This window comes from Barbus barbus, assembly GCF_936440315.1.
Source record: "Barbus barbus genome assembly, chromosome: 44".
NCBI lineage: Eukaryota > Metazoa > Chordata > Actinopteri > Cypriniformes > Cyprinidae > Barbus > Barbus barbus.
This window is the reverse complement of record NC_136722.1, coordinates 16274304-16299290: the sequence shown is the minus strand read 5'-3', so window position 1 is coordinate 16299290 and position 24987 is coordinate 16274304. Positions and strand designations below refer to the sequence as shown.

Below are 24987 nucleotides of genomic sequence, written 5' to 3'. Positions count from 1 at the left end.
CAGAGTAAGTAACTAAACAACAAAGAGCAAATCCTCCAATGGGTGAAGTCAGCATGAGGTAAATAAAGGGCTGAAAGAATCGCATGTGGTATTTGGAGGCCTGGCATTAAAGACGCAGTCCATGGGAATGTTTTGAAATCCTTAGCAGTTTAGAAAGGGGTGGGGGGGTCAGCGGGCTTGGCTAATTCTCTAAGCAAATAAAAAGGCTCCATGGCAACAGAGAGCATTTCGGATCACATCGAAAGACAAATAGATTGGAGATTAGAGGAAGAGAAAGGCCTAGCTTAACTATGCTCTTTGTAAGTCTAGCAGTAGATTTGTTTCTTCACATGCACGTGTGGTTGGGTCACTGCCTGATTATTGACATGACAGGTTGCATTTATTCTGTAATGTTTAATTAGAGTTTACCTGTATTTTTTGCAACTGAGGAGCATCTTTTACATTTACACTTTCTTTTTTAGAGCAGCAGGTGGCTATGTAGATCTAAAATACTTCCGATATTTCAAGTTTAATGTTGAACCAGCGTGACAATTGTGTTTTTCCTTTTGAAGCTTGGAAGTGAGTGATCTAGTCAAGAGACAAATAATCTAATGACATTTCTAGTTTGTATGGTTTTAATTAGAAGTACTTGTTGAGGTTAAAGAAAAATACTCAAATGGACGCTCACCCCTTTGAGTTTTATTGGCTCACACTTTAAGAAGTGTCAGAACAGGTGATGGGGCTGAATTTTGATGGCGAGAGAAGGGTGTCCATTTGACACACAGGGGGTGAGGGGGTGAGCTCTGGCTCTCTCATCTCTTTGCGCCCCCACCTTTACCCGGGAGAGGGAAATCTGTTCTACAGATGCGGCTCCTAATGCTTTTGGCAGGAACCGGGCCGTTTCACTCATGTATATTTGGTAGTAAATGTTGGGAAAAAAGAAAAAGAGGTTTCTTTATTTGACCAGAAAAACACCTTGTCTTTTATGTTCAAAGGTGAAAGGGTAGCGCGCTAAAGAACAAAGTATTGATGACCTTTCCATATGAGCCCCGGAACACAAAGTATCTTTATAGCCCAAAATGATTGAGGATACAAACAAAAAGCATATTCAGTATTTTTATTGCAGCTTTGTACCTACGATTTTTTTTATTTTTTAGGAGGGGAGTTCAGACTTTCCAGACATTAAAAAAAGACATCAATTACATTAGCAGTGCAATGTTTCTTTTTTTTTTTTTGTGAAAGGCTAGGTGGTTTTAAAACTCCCAAGCCCACACCTAAAACAGCCTTGGATTTTTTATTTTCACTGTTATGAAGTAATTCAGCTGTTAAAATAAATACAATGCACATTCTTGACCTCTTAGTGTTTGGCATTAGCTTACAGTAATGATATATTGTCGTTATACAATTATCGTTAATAACCGCTCAAATAAACGCAGATGTAGTCAAGTGTAAATCTGTTAAGGCCTTTCAAAGGCGGCGTAACGCTTGATTAAGAAATGGTGAGAAATGTGTGTTGCTCCAAAGAGCCTATTTGCGCTGGTCACTTGGGTCATTTGAAGCAAAGAATGTTCATGGTCAGTGTGTTGGAAGCGGGGGAAAGCCAGATACCGACCCGCACCTGTTCACCAGGTGGTCCTTGCCATGCTCTTCTCTTGTATCTCCCACTCTTTTTCCCTCCCCCTCTGTATGTCTATTCCCTTCCCTCTCTGTACTTCCTCTCTCCGGAGGCTTATGTGCAGCACATAAGGATATCCAGTATGAATCCCCCAGTTGTGCGTCAGGAGCTATGAACTGCTTAATTACAGCAGCCACCCCCCTCCTAGAGCATCCGTCATCAGTCAAGCAGAATTTTCTGTCTGTCTGGAGTCCAAGGCTCCATTTCCATATTTGTATTTTCCTCCTCCTCCTCTCTTTTCTTCCCTCCTCATCTCCTTTCTCCCCGTTTTGAGCCACAGGGGCCGTGGCACACATAATGCACCTCTCTCTGGCGGAGGCAGGCAGGGAGATGGAGCCGCAGCGACTGGCTTTCCGTGGCCTTGTCCCCAGGGAGAGGCAGATAGCCCATCTCATTATCCATGATACGGATGGCAACACCATTGGTCGGGGCAGGGAAATGAGAGGGGAAATTAAAAGAGGGGAGCAGAGAAAAGAGGGAGGAGGAGAGAATGCGAGAGTGAGGAGACTGGAATTTCAGATTTATCAAAGACCTTTCCCAACCCCTTTTTGACATTTTTTTTTTCTTTTATTCTCATCCAGAAGGTCAGTATTTCCTCCTTATTTCCCCCCTTTTTTTCTCTCTGCCTTTTGCTCTATCTTTCTAAACCAAGATGGCTACCGGTTGATGGGCACATTATATTACAGCACATTCATTACTGAAGGTCAGCCTCACTCCTTCTCATTTGAAAATCAAATGCCCCATATATATGCAGCTCAAATTATTGTCTGTCACTTCCCCAGATCTGATGGTAAAATGGACAGGAGATTGAGTTGAGGGTATTTGCATAAAAAGCCATTGTGCTATAGAGGAACGAGGAGGATCTGTTTTGAATACGCCTTCATATAGCATCATCATCATCATTGTTGTTGTCCCTTTGCACACATTGTGTTTTATTTTGGGGCTTTTACCCACATTTTATTAATAAATACAGGCAGGATTCAGACCAGTGGGCACCAAAAAATTCTGACATTTACTCATTCTCATGTCATTTCAAACCTGTATGCAGAACATTTGAAAACACACACACACACACACACACACACACACGCAAAACAAGATATTTTGAAGAATGTGTCAGCTGGTTTTATTCATATAGTGAAAAAGTCATTGGGGTCCAAAATAGCATTGTAACACTCAAAAATGTTTTGTGTGTGTTCCATTAAAGAACACTCCTATAGGTTTGAAACAAAATGAGGGTGATTTAAAAAAAACAACACATTTTTGGGTGAACTATTGCTTTAAGTGCTTCAAAATACTACATTTTAATAGATTTTAACAAGTATTTTTTGCATTTATTCTCATGCTGTCTTCATAATTAGACACAATGCCCCTAGAAAACATCCAGACCTGGGCAGATATGAGAGAACACACAAACCCCCCTCCAAGAAAAGCAGACATTGCCCGGTCTCAGCTGTTTGTCAATAAAAGCCGGTGCGGCACAGTACCAGGGGACTTTGTGCATGTCCAAACGGCCTTACGCGAGCCCTTGCTTTACTTTCCAAACGCAAACAAAACCACAGGCTCACAAATGCGTCCGTTTATCCACTTACTCTCTGCAGGCATAAAAGTATGTCAGCACTCTTTCAGCCTCCCGCTCTGACCCAACAGCGGGGCCAGATTATTCAGATGCTCTCGTCTTTCACCTGCACGCGGATTACAATGGGAATCTTTCAGGGGAGGGTGCGAGGGGGAGGGGGTATAATTAAAGCATACAGACAGACGAGTGTGGGTGCAAACACAAAGCCCAGGCTTCAGCTAGGCCCTGCTGTCATTAATCCTCATAGATATTAATAGGTATTTCTCCCATCATGCCCTCCCCACTCATAAGCAGATGGTCATCTCCACACCGGCCCCACAAGACTAACGTTTGCTGACGGACAACTTAAAGCATTGTGTTAAAGTGTGGCGCCCCAGACACCCCTCTCTGTTTTTTTTCTTTCCTGCTTTGCTGTTTTCTTTTCTTTTCATCTTGTGAGATGAGTGGGGGGCCGCCATATGAGGATGCTCTGATATTAATAACCAGATGTGATCTTCCTGTTGGCCCTGGGTCAGAGAGGCCGGCCAGGTCAGGCCATTTGTCTCTGTGCAGGCACTGTGAAGGCTATTGAGGCTGACAGGTATGGGAACCATAGCAGGGGAAATAAGACTTACCGAGCCCTGAAGGGGAGCGTGGCACTCCCAGGAGCAATGAGTGGCAGGAGTTTGTCATTTTTAGCCCTTTCCTTTCCTCGTTCTTTTCTCTTTTTTTCCATCCTCCTTTTTTCACTCGCCCCCTCCGACCCGTCCATTTCTCATGGGATTTGGGCCCAGCTTAACAAAGGATGACTCACAGTTCTCTGATAAGGCCAGCCGTGGAAGGACTTGAATTGCAATAATATGATATTCTTGGTGAAATAGCTGGCTGAAGGTAATTAGCTTTGTTTTAACTCTCCAGACACAGACGGAGAGCAAACATATGACTTTGTCTGGAAAGCATTATTGGACAATAAATGTATGCCTGAACATCACACGTTCCCCTGAGGTCTCCTCTGTAACTCAGCAGAGATTTTTCTTTCACCACTAACCTTTATTTTCCCAGTTATTTTATTTAAGTAGCTACTTTAAGTAGCTACACGCAGGCTGCATGTTTAAAAAAAAAAAGAAGAATCGTCCCAAAGATTATTAGGTCGGTCAACAATTAACGGCAAAGAGAGAGAGAGTTTGCAGAAAAGATTGGAATTAAGATCAATATTGATGTGTGTTGTTTAATAAGAGCCGCGGCCCAGAACGGATGCCCGAGTGAAGACAGAGCAGCAGTCATGGGTGGCAGTTTTTGCTCACATTAACAGATTTGAATGCAAGAAAGCATTCCTCAAGTAATTGATTTTAAACATTAGGTGCTCACTGAATAGATAAGTAGAGTGGGATATTCGATTACAGAGCAAAGAACTCATTTAACCTCCTGTTCTTTCCTGGCCAGGATTTCCAACACTATACGATTTACCTCCCCTTAGGTTCAGCAGGATTAGACTGCTACTAGTAATCCTTAATGCTTTGAAATAGATCTGATAGAAGTCCCACTCACTTGTTTGGATTACACCCATGATTTTTTCCACATTTAAATTAACCCGTCGAATTATCATTTTTATAATTGTTAAAAACCTTTCCGAGAGATCCGGATGGCCTTTTTGTTTAATGCAGTGTAGTGAGATTACAATTTTTCCAGTGTTCGAATGCTCACCTTAGTTTCCCCTTAATATCATGCTTTACTGAATGCCGCCAAGCCTAATGGTTCACCTAAAGGTGCAGTGTGTTTGAAAAGCAGGCTGCTTGGTTTTTGTGATTCTCAGAGAACAAAGGCAAACATTTCAGTAATCTTCAAAGTGGCCAGTGGTATGTCGAGTGGACCGTGGAATGCAAGCTATGGCTAGGGCTTTTCAGCGAAAAAAACAATGGCTTTCCTTTTATGGGTTTTAACTGCATAAACTGTGGTTGTGGCATTAGCTGTATCAGTTGTATCAGCTTACAATACCGCAGTTTGAATTGATGTGTTTATGTGCATTAGAATCACTAGAACATTTCTATTTGTCTGTATGTATTTAAGGTTCTTAATATATCCCTGCTGGCTCTTGATGTGTGGGTTAGTGGGTGGGTAAGGTGTTATTTACTTAGACTCTTTTGATACAGCACAGGTTAAAAGCGTTCACCCCTACAGGCTCAACTCCTGAAGATCTTCGTAGGCAATATGCAAAGTGTTGGGCTAAGAAGTGCTCCCATTGAGGAGTGAGAGCAGCAAAGCAAGAGGCAGGGCTCTTTAAACAAGCTCCTCTTCGTGATCCCTGCGCTCTCTTCCTCCCTCCCTCTTTCCCTCCCTCCTATAATAGGATGCAAATCAGGACCCTCCTCTATGATGTTGTGGAAGGGGAGAAGGCAGATGGAACATGAAAGGGTTTAATGTTTAAAAGTATGAATAGGGAAAGCACGCAGCAGTGAGCCGGGGCTCATTCCACTCTTATCAGATACACAAGGTGGGAGATTGTCTCATCTTTGCATGGGCTCGTTTTAAAGGAAAGATTTCAGCCCGTAGACCATGCATCATAATTAGTCGGAATGCCACAGTCTCGTACTGTACCGGCAGAGGGTCACACGCATGGATCATCCTTTCCTGCACTTCCCACCTGAGACTATGAGCTCATAACTCTTTGTTTGCATTAAAAACATATGCTGAGATGTAGGGGGAGGGTTTCAATATGTGAAATTTTTTACTTATTTTGCTGCACATTGTTCATATTTTTCAAACAAATCATGAAAAGGTGTAATATACAGAATACATTTATTATAGTTTAATAATTTTCAAAATTTAGTGATAGTTTTCACTAAATTTATTTCCTGTGTTTTAAGGCAAGACTTGCTATCACTATTAGCTGAGCCGCTGGCACAGCTTAACCCAAAACATATGGCAGACTGCACTGTATTTTCAAAACATTCACATGGATTTGATACCAGGGGTTTTCTAAACATTTTATTTATTATTATTTTAATTATGTATTATTAAATAATTATTATTACATTATACATACAGACATATCACTTGTATATAAGCCATGTAAATTATTTAATTAAAGATATCCAGAAATTATTTAATGTGTGTATACTATTAATTTTTTTATTTTATTATTATTATTAGCTGTACATGATGTGTTGTATTTAGTCAGACTCTAGTGAGACATGTCACAAAGGTCTTACTCAAAATAAAGTTATGCGACTTGGACCAGATTTTGACTCATATAATTGAGAAGCCTGATTTTAGGCTTACCACTATGCTCAATTGCAGAAAAGCACATTTTTCGTGATAGTGTGGCATGAAGATGATGGTGGAGCCTCTGGTCTTTTTCACCTTCTGATGGAGACAGGCAAAGCTTTTAAGGGTAATGGTAAGGTCAGTGGATTTAATGGGAGAGAAGTGACCAGGCGACAGATTTTAAATCACCATAATATAAATACACCTCCATTTTCATAGGGAGTTTGCTTTCTTTTAAGGCAATTTGAGGAGCAGATGAACAATCGTGCCTGTTTTAGCAGTGGGAAGGATTAGAGGAGTGAAGATTAAGGACTAGTTCTTAATCTTCCATATCAACTACAAAGGTGAGAGGTGATATGCAAATGGAATTTTCCATGGCTCCTGCTTCATGTTTAAGTCCAGTGATTCTATTATATAGACAAGAGGTTCATTTAACTGGCTACCAATCAGCAACAACAGGATGTCATCACCAGAACATTCTTGGACATTATAAATGTGTAGTCCTGTCTACAGAGGCAGCTCGCTATGTTGAAAATCTTTAAAACATGAGCATAGGGATGTAACGGTATGAAAATTTCTCATCACGATTATAGTGACCAAAATTATCACGGTTATCAGTATTATCACGGTATTGCTAAAATGTGCTGGAGATGTTCAAAAAGTACCGATACATAAATCACTTCAAGTTTTATACTTAAAATAAAATTTAAATAAAATGACTTTTTGTTTGCATAATCACTAAAACAATAACATTACCAATGAGGTCTGGATTTTAAATGACAACTTGACTGACACCAGTTTAATAGCATGCTCAAATAAATAATGTAAATGTTCAAATAAAGCTTTGAAAAAGTTTCATATAAAGGTAAACCTCACATTTCAGCCTTTTTTAAGTCAAAATGATAATTGATTAATAAGGGGAAGGGGAGGGGGGTAGTGGTGTGTGGCCAAGTATGGTGACCCATACTCAGAATTTGTGCTCTGCATTTAACCCATCCAAGTGTACACACAGTAGTGAACATACACCCGGAGCAGTGGGCAGCCAATGCTGCGGCACCCGGGGAGCAGTTGGGGGTTCGGTGCCTTGCTCAAGGGTCTCACCTCAGTCGTGGTATTGAGGGTGGAGAGAGTGTTGGTTATTTAATCCCCCCACCTACAATCCCTGCCGGACCTGAGACTCGAACTCACCACCTTCAGGTTACAAGTCCAACTCTCTATCCACTTATCTGCTCCATAAATAATTCTATATAGCTTATCTGAATTGTTTAAATGTGTAGAATCCATATAAGCTTGTTTTTCATCAACCGGTTAAAATTTACAGCAGGGCATGCAAATTTGGTCTGTTTTTTTGGCCAGACAGAAACTGCACACAGGCTGAATGTAAATAAGTGTCTGTAAATCCACTCTCTGACAGCAGGTGGCGCTTTATATGGAAAAGCTGAATTACAGCTGATTCCCGTGAACTCCGCGAACAAAGCAGTATTGCGTTTAAGAACACTTCCTTTAGGTATTACATGGAGCTGAGATGAAAACAAAATGCCATCGAATCGTTTCTGAAGACAGTCAGATCCTTCGGAGGTACATTCATATAATTAATTCACTGATATACTCATTTGTATAATTCCCTCAGCACTCTTTTAAAACCTCCCAGTTTTTCCGCCCTGTTTTCACTCAGAATGAAACTACTCTGCTGCTGTGCGCTCGTGAGACTGTTACACTCTGCTTTATGCTGGACAGTATTTATTTATCGTGAGATGTTCAGATCGCGGTAATCAAATACGGTTTTAATGATAATTAAAATATGAAACGGTAATACTAACCGTGGGGAATTTTATCATGATTTATCGTCAAACCGGTAATCGTTACATCCCTACATGAGCATTATGACTTTAGTTGTGTATTCAAGGTGCCAGTTAACTTACATTGTTCTTCTGCATCAGGACCTGTGTTTGACCTTCGACAGAGTCTGAAAGTCCAGTGAACCAGTGGGAAGAGCATTTGATTTAGGAATACCGTTGCATGAACCCTGTAGTGTCTTAAAGTTTCTTGTTCATTTCCTTCTGTCAAAGGAACATTATTGTAGGCCTAAAGATATATGCCAGATCAACAACATTAGCACCACATGGAAATATTTCTCTCCACGCGTCCTCCTTCATCTGTTTACCGTTCAGCAAGAAACATATGAAGCCGTGGCATGATTGGTTCCTAAAGCCCTGCGCGCTGTTTGCTTTAATAGTGAGAAGACAGGAATTGGTGCTTGCAGCTATCAATGAAATATTGCGTCGCGGATCAATCCACATATTAAAATGCTGGTAAAACACACGCACTCAGACTTTGACATGATTAATACGAATGTAAATGTACATGAGAAGAAAAACAATATTTCCAAAGAAACACTCAGAAGTTATTTCAAGACTTTCTGCAAACCGGCTGTCAATTCACAGATTTATGTGTTTTTGGTGGATTTCTGTTTGGACCACGCTTGGCTGGCCAACATTTACATGAACTGTTCCAAAGTCATAGTGCAGACTGCATTGACTTATTGAAGGCCTGATTGCGAACTGCAGTAGTCACAGTACATTGTAGCTTCGCAGAACCAGTGTCCTTGGGAAAATGGGGTGTATGTCGCGCTGTCCGGTCCGAGCGTGATTACAGTAAATGAAAGGCTGTGGACGGACGGACGCCACAGCAGTTGTGGGTTCAGTCATTTTGGAAGGACCCCGGGGTGTGTCCCGCTCTCTTTACTGCATCTCCACAAGCCATCTCAGACGAGAGTGTGCTGCTGAAAGACACATTGTGCTAATTCACTTATTTAACTTGGCATCCATTTGCAAGGATGATTATTATTATTATTATATGACCTAAGCAGCTAACCATACAGCAATGCGCTGGCGGAATGTCCTAAGCCATAATTACATATGATGAACCAGACGGATTCGGAGGGAAAAAATAAATAGGGGAGGTAATTTGGGGCTCTTTGATGCATTCCTTGGGATTTGTTGAGGTAGAGGAGAGGGAAAGTAGAAAAGAGATGGTTTTTCGCTCTTGTTTTGTGCCTGTAGCGGAAAAGATGGTGGCCTTGTGCGCAATCTCTGAATGGAATGTAGGGGGCATACCTCTCGCAGAAGAATTTCGCTCAGGTTGCCACCCATGATATAACATTACATTTATGTCTCCGGGCTTACCAGCGGTTACTGGTAACATGTGTTTGGACGGTGTCAGCACTGATGGAATCGTATACCTGGCCGGCCTCCAAGTAAGACTGGAATGTGTTTAAAATGCTTTGAGGAACAAAACAAGCTTTTGTTTTGTTTTCATTTTTTTCCCGCTTGGGGTCTGGAAACCAGTGCCTCTTCGAAAGCATACAAACAAGAATAAAAAAAAAGGTGGGAAGAAACAAAAATATTGTGCTGATAGGATTTATTAAAAAATGCTCAAAAAACATTATTATTTAGATTTATTTTTGTCGGATTTTTTTCCTTCACTAATGACCTGAAAAAAAAAGCATTTGAATGCCCTCATTTGTTTTCATTTAGGAACTACATATTTTTTAACCCTTCATTTTTTTCTTTTCTTATCTGAAGGAGTCGTGTCATCCAAGTAGAATGGAACGAATAAACATCAAGTCTCAAACAGCCCTTATCCATATTCTGAATGCCACTAATGAGTCTGTTTTGTCACTGCAGGCAGTACAAATGAAACCAGTCTCCAACTGCCAACAGCAGACGGGCAGAGGGGAAGGCAACGAGAGGTGTTTTGTAATCATTGAAGTCAGCATAAATAAATAAGTCTCGTCAGGTTAGGGAAAAAACACGCTCCCTGGGAATTGGGGCCTAGTTTGACAGGTGATGGGGAGTCCCTGGTGCTTTGATTTGCATTGGTTTGGCAGCATGGTAGGATGGCGTCTTTGCTTTAGAGCCTCCCAGCTCATGCCTGATTAGGTCCTGAGAGCCCAGAGAGAGCAAGAAGTGGGTGTTCCTCCTCAGACCCCCATGCCAGGGATCCTGTTCGGCTGGAGGTGCTCTTTGGCATGCCGAGGGGCACCCGGGAACAATAAGTTAGCTAAAATGATTGGACCCCGTGGGGTTTTCGACTCTTGGTTATTTGCCAAATGCTAATCTAGAACAATTACCCATCAAAGGCGAGAGCGCGCCTCTGTATTGTCATAGATAGCCTCTTCGCCACCCACAACAACAGTACTTGGAGCAGTTTCAAAGATTTTCTTAGCGCTTGATAGAACCATCGTGCAATTTATCCTCCAGCTTTCTGCTAAACCAAGTCGAGGTGAGAGAAACCAAAGTCTTATTCTTTTTATTTATTTATTTTAGTAATAAATAGGCCTTCTTTTCTTTGCTAGCAGCATCCTGACTTTCCGGTGGGCAGAATCTGCTACGGGATGCCACAAACATTTTGAACTTTGCAGGTAGTATATAACGGCTTTGTGAGTCTGGCAGTACTAAAAATGGTAAGCTTAAACCTCATAAATCAGAAACCCCAGGCTCAAGTCTCTGAACAGCTTGCACCGGTGCCACAGGGGTCTATAAAAGAAGGAAGAAAAATACTCAATTTCAATATAGGTCTTGAGCAAACAAAGCAGGAATGCTGATAGTGAATAAATTAATATTTTCTAGAGTTACGCACTCTTTCGGCCTTTAAACGTTAGGGCATGTCTGTTCGCATTGTATTTTATTAGGACCATAAAAATGGATAATCAGCTGCGATTGTGATTCAGAATAATTTAAGATGTGCGGTCAGCCTCGTTCACATGCAACACAAATCTATTTCATATTAATATGAAAATATTAGTAATAGAGGCTGCTAAAAGGGGCTACAACTCAGGAAAAGATGAATATAAATGCAACATGAGGATATGAATGCGACAATAGCTAGCCAATAGCCCTTGAGCAAATGCTTGTTTATTAGCGATAGTTATTCATCTTAATGAGGTTTAGTCATCATGCAGAGAAAACTAATTATATTGCTGTTTTTCCCAGAAACCATCTTAAGTCTAAATGGAACATCGTGTCTTTTTTTTCACTAACCATACGACTACCTAAGATGAATTTATGATGCAGAGGTTCCATAGACATCTGGTTCTAAATGAGGAATTAGATTGATCTCATTTTGTTTTTTGGGAAAGGTTGAGCACATTCTCCTCTTAATTTCCACACAGAAGAGGCCTAAACCGCTACATGGTTGTCCTAAAGTCACAGGACCCTTCGAGAGGTTTATGTGTCAGTTCAGCTGGGTTCGAATCTGTTTACAGGGAGGCAGTTCATACAAGTAGCCCTGCATGTCTTCGAAGGGCTTCCCTTTGGAAAGAAACAAAGATAGCTGTAATTAATGACCCTGAATCTGTGCCAAAAAGGCTTTCCTCTGACAACTTCAACTTAATTAAAGCTTAAGACGTTTCAATGGCCACAGAGAGCCCCTTACGGAGCGCGGCCCTGCAGACTCGTGAGAAAATTCTGCCGAGTTTATGAAAGAAAAGATGTGTGTTACCACTGGTGCCATGACTCTAATCCCTGACAGTCCAAGAATCTGTTTTGTCAAAAGGGTTTTCTTTTAGCCGGCTCACACCTGCAGGCACGCCGGTACTTCCTTCAGGCTCGTAGAGGGCCGGTTTTGTGTTTTAGCGGAAGATCAGATAATGGAGGCCTCACTCGGCCTTTTGTTTTTACGCATTGTTCATTAGTCTGGGAGTACTGTAGGCACACTTGATATGCTTGGCTTGCCTGGGGAATGGGGCGGGAGGAGGGACTGTTTGCAGGACTGGGGGCTTTGTATGTGTGTTAGGTGGAGGGGAGGCCTACTATGGCCTTGCATGGTGCACTGCTGCACAATTTTAATGCAAAACTTTAAAGTGCATAATTGTCAGGCAGGGCTGAATGCAGGAGCCCTGCTGTTTGAAACACATTAGAGTTGAATAGAACAATACGCAAAGCTGGACAGTTCGGATTTCTCCTACAAAGCACTGTTTTAAATACTTTCTCTCTCCTTCTGTGTCTAGCCTCCGCTTGGAGTCTCTTGTCAGAATTAACAAGCTTAGGAAACCCCACCAGCTCAGTGTGTGTGCGTGCGTGCTTGTCCCTAAAAAGACCAATCCAGTTTGGGTTTTGTTAGAGGCAGATGGGGAAAGAGGCAGTTCACCTTATTCGTACCAGTTGACCCACTAGAAGCCAGAACGCCAAGAGAAATAAAGCATTTAGGTGCAGTTTAATAGCTGTAAATAGTGGCGGAATTAGCATGAGAATGTAGCCAGGATTTCCTCTTAATCTTTAGGAAAAGTTTAACACTTTTGTGTGTGTGCATATTAAAGCTTGGGTGATAGAACTAAAATACTGTTATTATTCAAAATCGCTAATCTGTAACATATTTATGGATTATTAGAATTTAGCAAATTTTTGCCATTGAAATTTGAAACGTTTTTAAAATGTTAGAATCTGCCTTCAAAACATTAACAACATGGTGGCAGTAAAACCACTGTGTGATTCTCACACACACATACAGTGGGACCTGAGTTACAGGGGTCTTTGTGTCAGTGGAGAAGAGAGAGAGGCCATGCGGGGGTTTAGCTTCCACTCTCGTCCGCTAATGCACCACAGGCCTTCATACGCCTCTCTATACACACACACACAAAGCAGCATGTGAATATTTAGACTACATAAACCTGAACTTGTGTGTGTATGTGTGTTTAAACTGTTTCACAGCCCTTCATAGGTCTTTATGAGCAGGACGGAAGCCGAGGTGCTTCTCTCCTACCGAATGAAGCTGCAGACCTGTGGTAGTTTTATGGCCAGGGCCTGGTAGATTTGTTTTCTTATCTTTATCGCTGCACAGATAGTAAATTACCCCCATCAGATCCCATCTTCTTTCATCCCCTTATCCCTTTCTAAAGTTGCACAGTCCAGACTTAAAGTTAAGATGACTTTTTGTCGCGGTAAATTACTCGTATGTCCCGGATTACGTGATGCCAGGCGGAGACGCGTTGGCTCGTCTCTCCCTCTGCACCTCGCTCGCTCTCCCTCGTCTGTCTTTCCTCATCGGGCAGCCCCTCTAAAGCACTCGGCTTTGACAATCTCTCTTTGTTATCAGTATTTATGTTTGGGACAAAGCTGGAAGGAATGCATTTCATGTCAGGAGATTATTACAGGGGAAAGGAAGTATCTGTTTCATGTAGGTGCTGTCTCAGCCCGTGAAACAAACGATGGCTGTAATTTCATGTGAAGTGTATAGCCCCTAATGACTTTTTCCCCTCTCTCTCTCTCTCTCTCTCTTTCCATCTGTGCTCGCACCGCCTCCCCTCCTGCAGCACTTGCAAAAACAAGAGAGTGCGTGTAACTCAGAGTCCTGCTACTACTATTGCGCATTGTGTGACTACTCCAGCCGAGCCAAGCTGAACCTGCTGCAGCACCTCCGGTCGGTCAAGCACCAGCAGAGCGAAGGCCTCCGCCAGCTGCAGCTGCACCAGCAGGGCCTTCCTCCCGACGAAGACAACCTCGCCGATATTTTCTTCGTCAAGGACTGCCCTCTGAACGAATCCGGTGAGTGCACCATTTAGCCCACTCCCATAGAGCCTACCTCCTCCTTCAATCCCAAACCTGGAGCACCTCTTCTCCCGATGTAAAACATGCCAGCTGCCAAATCTCCCTAAAATGAACATGTTGTTCCCATTACGGACCGTCTTTTTATATCAGTACCACACTCGGCCCGTACACAGTGACATCTTTAGCAGGCATGCAAAAGGTTATGAAACTCTACCTTGGGAGGATCTCACAGTGAAATGCTTCCCCCTGGAGTGAGCTTTAATTTCCTTTCTCATGACCAAAGCAATTTGGCTTTCATTTAAAAGTTTTGGAGCTGCCAGAAGCTAATAAGTGTAACAGGACTGTAAAACGTTCAGAGACGCACACCAAAAAAAAAAAAAAAGATTAATAGTTTTATTTGAGAGGGACCTGTAATTTAAAACATAAAAGCGAGTCAGGGTCCAATGTATAATAATGCCCACGTTAATGCCGCACGACCAAATGAACGCTTAACTTGTTTTTGCTTTGCCTGACCTGGCCGAGGGAAACGACTAACACGTTTTCAATGGCATTCCAAAGCTGAATTAATCTCTGTTCCCCAAAGTGTCCTGTTTATATATGAACTCCAGAACCAGATGGGATTAAGCAGAGGACCATATGTGAAACTTCAACTCCAAAACTACCCATATTGGGAATAAACGAGTGTGTTTTACATTTGGCATTAATTATATCTGGATCAAAGGTGCTTCGGAGTCGGGGTGCACTAAGAGGACCATTAAGATAAATCATTATTTTGCTTTTAGAAAGACAACCTACCTCAGTTGCACACACACATGCATAGCCTCACTTTTCTAACCTTCTATCTTTGCATGTAAATATATTGATTTTAACATTATTTGTGCTTAAAGAACCAGAAAAACAACATTTGTATCCCACAGACTGCTTTTTTTTGGACCGCTGCTAGTAAACACATCATGTGTATTTCTTTACAGCATATTCAAATTCAAAGGTTATTCCCAAGTCTCACCTTTCCCTCCTAGCGTTTCTAGCTGTAGCTCATGGCTTTTATATTTACCCCAGTCCTTCAGAACGGCGCTAATGTGTATAAACTAACAGACTCATTCAGAATTTATGCTTGCCGTTTAACGACCATAGTTTTTTTTCCACTTGTACGAACGTCAGACCAAGCAGACGAGGTGGGCGGACTGCAGACAGAGTACATTACAGAAAAGATAAACCCTTTGTCGTTGTTTTTTTGGTGCTCTAGGACTTTAGAGCAGCTAATGTTTTGATTATACACAACTAAGCTTGGTTCAGTTAAAGAGTAACTATCTTTAATAGGTTCGAGCCTCAAGCGCAGCACGTAGGGAGTGTTAGAGGGTGCCGTTGAACTTTTTTTTTTACAGCTCCAGATTTTAGTAGGAGAGAGATTATTCAGGTAGTTTAACCCCGTAATGCTAATGTTTGAAGTGCTTTCAAACAGGCCCAACACTGGCGAGGTTAAGGAAATGGATCGCTGGCACCGGTTAAATCGCAAAAAAAAAAAGTTATCCAAATGCCAGCGCAGGAGGGAGGGGAGGATAAATTGGCAGGGCCGGGGGGAGTCTGCCCTCCCCATGACACAGTGACCACTGCATTCTCAGGACTGGGCCGGGTGCCTGTGTGTATGTGATGGTAATAATTTGTCTCTGCTCCAGAGAAAAGGTCCTGGAGTAAGCAACATTTCAGCCCTCGCTGAATTACAGCTCTATGTTAAAGGGGGCCGGTAGGTTTTCGTGGGTATAACTCCTTAGTTTAGCATTTTGTGGTCATTAGTCAGTTTCATGAAGAGAGGGAGAGAAGAAAAAAAAGATTTATTTAACTGCTGACCTGTATCTTTCTTTTAAAAGCAGCTCTGTGGAAACTCGCCAAATAATTATAAAACCATTTGGGAATAAAGGTTAGAATGTCATTGACTTCATGTACATGTGAATGGATTAAACAATTTTGATGCCATTTTTAAGACGTAATTAAGGGGAGATTTTGTGGCGCTTACGGTGGTTAAATAAAGGAGAAATGCATTAGTGCCAAAAGCCACACTCAGCAAACTACCTCCATGCCGTAGCACGAGGACCATATATCCGACTGCTTATTGTTTAATTAGACTACAAAAGCATGCCGAAAAAGGTTTGCGCTGCAGAAATTCACCAGCGTTGTTTTTGTTGATAAACGCAAAGCATTAAAACATGGCCTTGCACACAGTTTAGACTTGCGTTTCGTACGTCAGGGAGTCGTATATTCCGGTCTTAGTGGCGCGATTGCTGTGGTGTGTGCTAATGAATCCGACCTCTACGGGCCCAACATGCTAAATTAGCCAAACGAGAACAAGTATGGCATGTCTCTCGCAGTGCACTAACAGTAATATACCCTCCTGAAGAGACTATATGAGCCCATCCTCCCTGAGAATCAGACTGCCAAGTCTCCCAGGGCGACTGTAATTCCCTGCGCTCGGGACCCAGAAGGCTCATCATTTACACAAGGTAAACATCATGAAGCTGAGAATTTGGAAAGGCAGTGGGTTTGTGTGGTTAAGCATGTTTTTGAAGTGGCGCCCCTCATTTGTAAATCACAGCGCGGCGTATATGTGGCCCCTGCAAACTCATATTTTACACAGATGTGCAATACGTAAGAACGTGCAAAACGCGGCAGGGTTTGTTTATTAGCTTCTAAATGATATTTACATAGATGATTTCCGTTCTGGAATTTCTACTGCTTGGAATTTTCTCATAAAGCCAAATCGATAGCTTAAGTAAGGTTATTTGTATTAATATTTTATCTGTTGTATGACTCTCTTTTGACTTATATTAAGTGATATTTCTATATAAATATTAAATTTAACACTCATATTTGTGATAAAAAGGTTAAATAAAAGCAAATATGTCTTTGTGTGTGTGTGTGTGTGTGTGTGTGTGTGTGCGTGCGTGTGTGCGTGCGTGCGTGCGCGCACACGCGCACATATTTTAGACCTTAAAAAAAGACAAAAGAAGAAAGCACTATAATTGCGTGCGTGTGGAGTGGGACCTATTTCTCTGCCTTGTAGCTTGGCCTGTAAAATGCCTGATGGGCTTGTTGATGCATAAAGGGCTTTTTTGCATCCTTGGGTTGCTTCTCCATTTTGTCGTGGCTCTTGGAGAGGAGATGGGATCTTATGGAGGTAATTATTTCTGAGAGTCTCCCCCACCACACTTACCCCCCTCCTTCCATGTGTATTAAAACTAGGCAAGAAGAGGAGACCTTTGTCTGGCAGGGGCTTAAACAAAAGGCCTTGCTGACTTTGGAGATGAACACGTCTTTAAATGCTGCTGCCGGATGGGAGCTGAGAGAGCCCCGCATGTTCCACTCTTTTGTTTCTTCTGAGTGATAATGCTTCAGGAGGTTTGCAACCAGGGCCAAATTACCACCAATGCAGTGAGAACCATTTTCATGGCAGCTGTAGGCCAACAACATGCACTAATGGACATGCTCTCTGTCTCTCTCTGGTATAGATTGGCATAAAAAAAGAGAGAAAGAAAGACGCGTTTTGTTTTAGCCTGACGCAAGCGTGTATATGAAGAGGACTGCATGCTTTGTTCGGTTACACTCCGAATGCGATCCTCAAAGCCGCTCTTTGTTTTTCCCTGTGGTCGCATTCTCATCCGCCTGCATTTCAGCACCATGACAAGATATTTTAACGGTTTAGGTTATTTTTTTTCTACTTTGAGGGCACACAAGCAATTATAACAGTTACTTTTCAAGATCGCATCCCTAGACAGTGTTTCCAGGGTTTGTGGCCATAATTTGTAGCCATTACATAAACTGAAATGGGAAAGCAGTGAAGTGAAAGATATGACATACAGCCAAATCGGTCTCATCATTCTGTTAGCCATGGGTGATGTACTAATGCAAGGCCATCCATTTTCCCTTTGATTCCTTACACAAAGCAGGAGGCGCAGAGGCGGCCACATTCCACTGTGATTAGACGGAGACGGGCCAGGCTGCAGGAACACAAGACTGCAGTGTTTTTTTCTCTTTCCTGCTATCGTACCTGAGGAAAGTTTTATAAAAAACAAATCCTACAAATGATACAACAACAGTAGATCAGTGAGATTATCAGTCATGTTTGTAAAAATTACCAAGTTTTTGGTGTAAAAATCATTTCAGTGCCATCGCAGTGATTGCAAAGAAATGCTTTTTCACAGAAAATAGGCCATCCCTTGTGAAACACGATCTTCACCAAGAGAGGCTTTTCGTTGATGGACATAAATTGTCTCGGGAGATCCATAGCCCGACCCCGAGTTTATATTGCTGTATCATTAAATGGAGACAATACTCAATGCTCGAATCCTTTTTTTTTCATGTCATAATAAGTCAGTTATGAGTATGAGTGTTATTATTTTTGCAAAGAGCAGTGATTTTACCAGAAAAGCTCAAAACCATTTTTCAGATGGCAGGCACTCAAGATTGAGTCATTTCTGAATAATTCCATCCAATGCTATCATAATTATTCTGCGGTTTCTGCGTGCAGAAAGTCCAAAATTATTTTCGAAAATAGCCAGTTAGTGCTTTTGAAAATATATGTTTTAGCACTAGCGTCCCCGGTTGTTTTTCTTTCAACGAGATCCTCCTTCGGAAAGGAGTGATACAAAAGCTAAATTGTTATCTCATGTTTTCACAGGCTGTTGTGGCCACTGACAGTTAAAATTAGCAGAAATTGCAATGATTATTTGCATTAACATACCTGACTTTAAACCATTATGCTTATTTAAAGTGAGGGACGTGTTTTTTGCATACCAATGTATTATTTCACACCATAGGGACTTTTTTATTTATTTCGTTAGTGGCCGTGACAGGTAGTAAACATCCAGGAATGTGATACCTTTAGAACAGCATGACAGTTTCGATTTACATACGCTTGAAAAAGTAGGCCCTCTTTTGTTCATGCCGAACAATGCTAATAAGCCCCACATAGTGAGCAGGCGACTAAAGGGGCCGTGTTTTAGTAAATGTACAGTACACATGACCACTAAAGGTGTTAGCTGACAGCCTACAGAGACTTGATCTGGTCTTAATTCAAACAGGGAGAGGAAAATTGCTCCACGGCTTCCTCATTGTGTGGTGACTCCACTGACACTAACCATAGGAGATAGTACAATGCTCTCTGTCACAGGGCATTAGGGGAAACAAGGCATTGTCAAAGCTTGGAAGACGTCACAAAGACAGGCAGCATAGAGCTCTGATAAAGCAGCAATTAACTAATTGCCTCAAGCAGTACAACAGCAGACTAGTGTTATTATTAATGTGTGATAATACGGATGAATCTCTCACACGCGGATACTTCCACTGGGTTACACTTGTGATGAGACTGCAATAGTGTGACGTATGTGGCTGCGCGTCCAACACCCTTGTCATTAGCTATCATCTCCGAGAGAGCGTTGGGCCCTGAATCCCTTCACTTCTGATTAGACGGCAGGCCATTGATGACTGAGGCGTCCAGGTGTCAGGGTAAAGTTAGTGACCCTGTCCTCCCCACTGCATCTTGCCTGCAAGTAATTAGTCCTGACTCCAACCATCACCCCTCCAACCATCAGCCCTCTGTTTCTCTCTCTCTCTCTCTCTCTCTCTCTCTCTCTCTTTTTCTCTCTCTCTCTCTCTCTCTCTCTCTCTCTCCTCCCCCCTCCATTTCTTGCTGTCTCTCTGACCTTGTATCCTTTCTCTTATTCATTCGAGATAAAATTGTGTGGGATGCGTGTAAAAAATGACAGTACATGCATTAATTTTGTCTATGTATATTATAATCATATAATATGTGTGTGTGTAGATGTATATATTCATTTAGTAATTTTTTTTACATATTTGAAAAGTCTCACCAAGGTTGCATTTAAAACAGTAATATTTTGAAATATTACAATTACAATTTAAAATAACAGCTTTCTATTGTAATATATATAAAAAAACACTTATTCCTGTGATGGCAAAGCTGAATTTTCAGCAGCCTTTACTCCAGTCTTCAGTGTCACATGATTCTTCAGAAATCATTCCAATATGCTGATTTGGTGCACAATAAACTTTTTTTTTTTTTTGTATCAATGTTAAAAACAGTTGTGCAGCTTATTTATTTATTTATTTTAATTTTTTTGAAGCAGTGATACATTTTTATCAGGATTCTTTGATCAATAAAACATTTAATAGAACAGTGTTTATTATAAATACAGATATTTTGTAGCATTAGAAAAAATAAATCTTACTCACCACGAAGTTTCGAATGCTAGTATATATAATAATGAACATGAATATAATGAATAATACAGCTTTTATTTTTGGTTAATGTTATTTTCAGAATTCATCAATAATTTTATTTAAAACATTTTCAAATATAAATTCATTATACAACATTAATTTAATAAAAAAATAAATAAATAAATCACTGTATAATGAACAAGCATTTATTATCTCTGAGCGTGCTTTATTTTTAAACGAACCTAGATTAATGAATGCAGTAAATAATGTTGTTCATTTTTAGGTCATGGTGCCTAATGCATTCTCTAATGTGCATATATATATACTTACACTCACTGTTTTATTAACAGATTCATTTTCAGTCTCTTGGGTTTAGTGTAGATTGTGCATTGGTCTGTTTATCAAGTTTCAAGTTTATTTGTATAGCGCTTTTTACGATACACATCGTTGCAAAGCAGCTCTACAGGAAATTAAGTTTCCACAATATATTTATATATCGCAGAACCTTAATATATTTAACTTTTTTTAAAATTTAAAATTTGGTAATTCTGTAAGTTGTCGGAGCTTTGGCATCCTCTGAGGTCCTCTGAGGGGTTGGCATCATCTTTTCTCAGGTGTTCGGTCATCTCAGATCATTTAAGGGTTGGATCCAGACTGAAGCTTCTGTAATTCCTAGTTACCACGGGATGTTAATCCCATGGCAGAAACGGAGAAACAAATAGAGACATAATTAGCGTAGCTTCTGTTCCATCTAAGCAAAAATTATTTGTTCAACCCAAGCTAAAGAATAATAATAATGTACATTTGATCAGATATAACTGCAGTACAAGATTATAAGATGCATTATGTGAATGAATGTATGAATGATGCATTTATAAAGCGCTTTATTGTGTATTGCTGTACACCCAAAGCGCGTTACAATCATGACGGGGGGTCTCTCCTCAACCGCCACAAGTGTGCAGCATCCACTTGGATGATGCGACGGCAGCCGCATTACAACGGCGCCAGTGCGCTCACCACACACCAGCTACAGGTGGAGAGGAGAGAGAGTCATTGAGCCAATCAAGTGTAAAGAGATTGGCTAAAGAGATGTCTTTAATCTAGATTTAAACAGATAGAGTGTATCTGAACACCGCACGTTATCAGGAAGGCTATTCCAGAGTTTGTGAGCCAAATGTGCAAAAGCTCTACCTCCTTTAGTGAGCTTTGCCATCCTAGGTACTACCAAAAGTCCAGAGTTATGCGACCTTAGGGAGAGGGTTGGATTGTAGCGTGGTTTATCATCTTCTCTCTCTTCTGCTCCCTGTCTCGTTCTCTGATAGAGACTGCTTTCCTTGTTTCCCCCTTTCCTTTTCCCCATCCACCTCATCCATCACAACAAAGTATGGAATTGATAGGCGGTATTGATTATCCATAGCAGTGCCTCATTGTGGCTAACCATAGGAAGCTTTGCAGATTTAGCCAGTGTCGGCCAGGGCCAGTGATAATGCAGCTGGGAATTTAGACTTAATGCTGTCATCATGTTCTCTTACAGCGACTGACCACCGCGTGTTAGACAGCATCCCCTCCGGACCAAGGAAATGACTTAAGGACGACTCGAAATGCCATTCGCAATGCATTTAACTCCTGTAATGTGACACATTCCCTGAACATTCAGGTGGGAAATATTTTGAGTTAGGGTTGGATTTCTTGGTTAATATTATTTTTGTTTCTTCCATCAGCTTTGGTTACATTGGCAGTAAAAGAAAAGGTGGAGAGAATTTTTTTTTTCTTTTAAAATAATGCAATGAATTATGTGAAATATAACCGAGTTGTTTATTAAGAATGTAAATAGGCTCAATCTTTTCATGTTGTATTGAATGTTACTTCTTAATATGTTCACAGCAACACAACAGAAATATTCAAACACGTCCATTTCAATCCAATTGCATAAATGCAAACGCTCACATTAGGCTGCTTTTTCCCATCTTTTTTTCCCCATGTCTGCTTCCTGCACTGATGAGTAACTCTATTTAATAGGCTGCCATTATGCAGGCAGATTGGGAAGTTGACTGGGAAGTGCTCCTAGCTATTGCTGCATTTGAAACCTGTTAATATATGCAAATTAAAAGGAGTCGGGCCTCGGGATTGGTCCTGTTTTAAATAAAATGCGAATCTGATCAAGGCAATCTGCAGATGGGGTGTTATCAGAGGGAGCCGGAGCAGCGGTTGATGATTCCTCGCCTGTATCTCTCTCTTCCATCATACTGCACTGCATTAAAGAGACATGATTCATCAAGCACAGGCACTAGTATTTTATGAAATTTCACTCTCTAGGGCAAAGGCTTTTTTCCTTAATCAGAAGACAGTGGGCTTGCTTAAGTAGGGTGCTCCACTCCGCGGTCATGCTGGATTTTCATTTAATTTGTTTGTGTGAAGGGGGGCATCCAGGGCAGGTGTGTATGAGCATGTGTGTTCCCCATTATGTTTTACGGTGCATAAACTTTATGCACGCACCTGTCAGCGAACGTATCAACGGTGAAGTTTACTTTTAAATAGGAGGAGCAGCTATTATTTCTGATGGGAATTTAATGCCGTACGCACTCTTAGGAGACTCGCAGAAGCGACAATACGTAGCGTTAAGTACTGTCATTGAGGCGAAGGCCTGTTTATTGTTCATTGACTGTGTCTAGGTGTGCTGGAGTGCTTCTGTGGCATTTGCATAATACATGGGCCAAAAAACCCTGATGATTTCGAGCTCATTTATAGCTCTTCAGCCCTCACAATTACAACCAAGGATACCTGAAACAAGCATCCCCTCTGGGGCTCGACCAGCTCCTTTATGTGTAAGCGTAGGGGTTAAAACGGCAGAAAAATGTGGGTATTTTTCTTTCATTAGCTGCTGCTAAGGAATATCTTCTTCTGTGGACACCCTCTCACAAACCAATTAACTCAGTCTGAATAATTCATCATTCAGGGGCGACCGTGGTCCAAAAAGGAACAAACTGATAATAAGATCCAGATCCCAGTATGTACAGCGAAGTAGGACAGCGCAGACACCTCCAAACCTTCAGTATGCATGAAGGATCCATGCCATTTTGATCTCTCTCTCTTATTGTCCACATGCTTGTGTTTCTGATAATGCCACATACCGTACACACTGATTCTCTCCGCTATAATATACCTCATGCCTCTGTCAGCTCGCTTTCCCATGACCTGCTCTGGAGATCGGCACAATACAGTTACTTCATCAGGGCTTCCGCTCCACCGCCACTGTTTACAGCTACAGCTCCGCTCTTAGAATCTCACCATTCTTCTCAGAAACTATTCCCTTATGACTTAATTAGTCATAATTTTGAATGAACAAGGAGTCAGGTGATCGGGGCGAGAAAGGAGATGGAGGGATGAGAAAATGGGTGGATTGATGTGGCGTGAGACTGTCTGACATTCCTGTGTGAAAGGATCATCTAACAGCTGAAGCTCGTAATCCAGCCCTGTTGATAGAAAGACATCTCTCGGACCCCCTGGCTATGTTCAAGAAGAACTGTCCGAAAGGCCCCATGAAATTGCTCAGCGACATCCTGTACTAAGGTATTTCTTATTGAAACAGGAATTTTGCGTGGCACATGTGGTATTGAATAACTTCTTATATTTTTTTTATAATAACATGTTTACATCACAGCCTTGAACTACGAGTTGCTAGTCGGTTTCAGGTTTTTTGTTAGTCTTCGATTAGCAAGCTAATAGCTTAGCCTGCTACCTTTATAATAACACAGAATGGCTAAAAAAGGCTACTTTTGGTAAGCTATAACAATTTATTATGATAAGCTGACATTATGACATAGCATCTGTTTTCCTTGAAGAGTTTGGAAACATTATTTTTGAAATCTTTTTTTTTTTTCATGAGGTCTTTAAAAGATTCTGACCATCTTCCTCATTTCCTACATGTTTCTTTCTTCCTCCTCTCCTCTTGCCCCACCCTACTGGAAAAGCCATTAAGGCGTTGTCTCAAGCTTGTCAGATCATGGCCAGGCAGAGGGGAAATATTCCATCTGAGCGGCACACTGTCTTCAAGTGCTGCAATTAAGAGTGTCAGCATGCGGCCACGGTCCTGTCTGACTGTGAGGGGACGGGGGGGTCGTCAGGACCGTGTGACCGAACACACACATGGCTGGAAGCGAACAACCCTGCCCTCCCCGATATGACACCGCCACTCTGTTTGATAAAGGAAAACAGACGATTTGTGCAGAAAATCCAGCGAGTGCAGAGCCAATGAGACACTCTTGTGGGTCAAGTGCTGCATTTGCATTTTGATGGGATGTTATCGAGTAATTAATGCACTAGTCAGAATGTATTACCCCAGGAGTGAATTGAAAGGTTCATTACCAAATCGCCCTCACTCCAGGAATAGGTATTTCTCCAGGCGTTTGCCTCTGACATGTTGTTCTTCTCTCCCTCTCTCTCTCTCTCTCTCTCTCTCTCTGTCTCATCATGGCAGGCTGTAGAGGTGAACAGTGGCTCTTAATAAGGGCATTCACTTTGGAGAGCGCTCGTCATAGTAAATGTACACATCAGGGCCTTGCCTCCTTGTCACTTTAATTGCTTCTGGAGGTTCTTAACAGGCCAATCTTCATCAGCCCAGGCCATGTTATGAATAACACGGGCATTGGAGGAATTCATGCTTAATAAAAGGGACCCAATTTATAAAAATGGAGTGCATTGTTTACAAAGCACACACTGCTCTCCACTTT

The 24987-nt window shown here is 41.5% G+C and overlaps 1 protein-coding gene across 1 annotated transcript in view; it reads left to right on the top strand.

Annotated features, from left to right (window-relative positions):
* LOC306863513 (zinc finger homeobox protein 4-like) overlaps positions 1–24987 on the top strand; it is a 75324-nt gene that overhangs the window by 21889 nt on the left and 28448 nt on the right. Inside the window, exon 4 of the mRNA XM_079406890.1 lies at positions 13789–14020. Coding sequence (XP_079263016.1) covers positions 13789–14020 — 232 coding nt within the window. The remainder of the gene's footprint in view (positions 1–13788; positions 14021–24987) is intronic.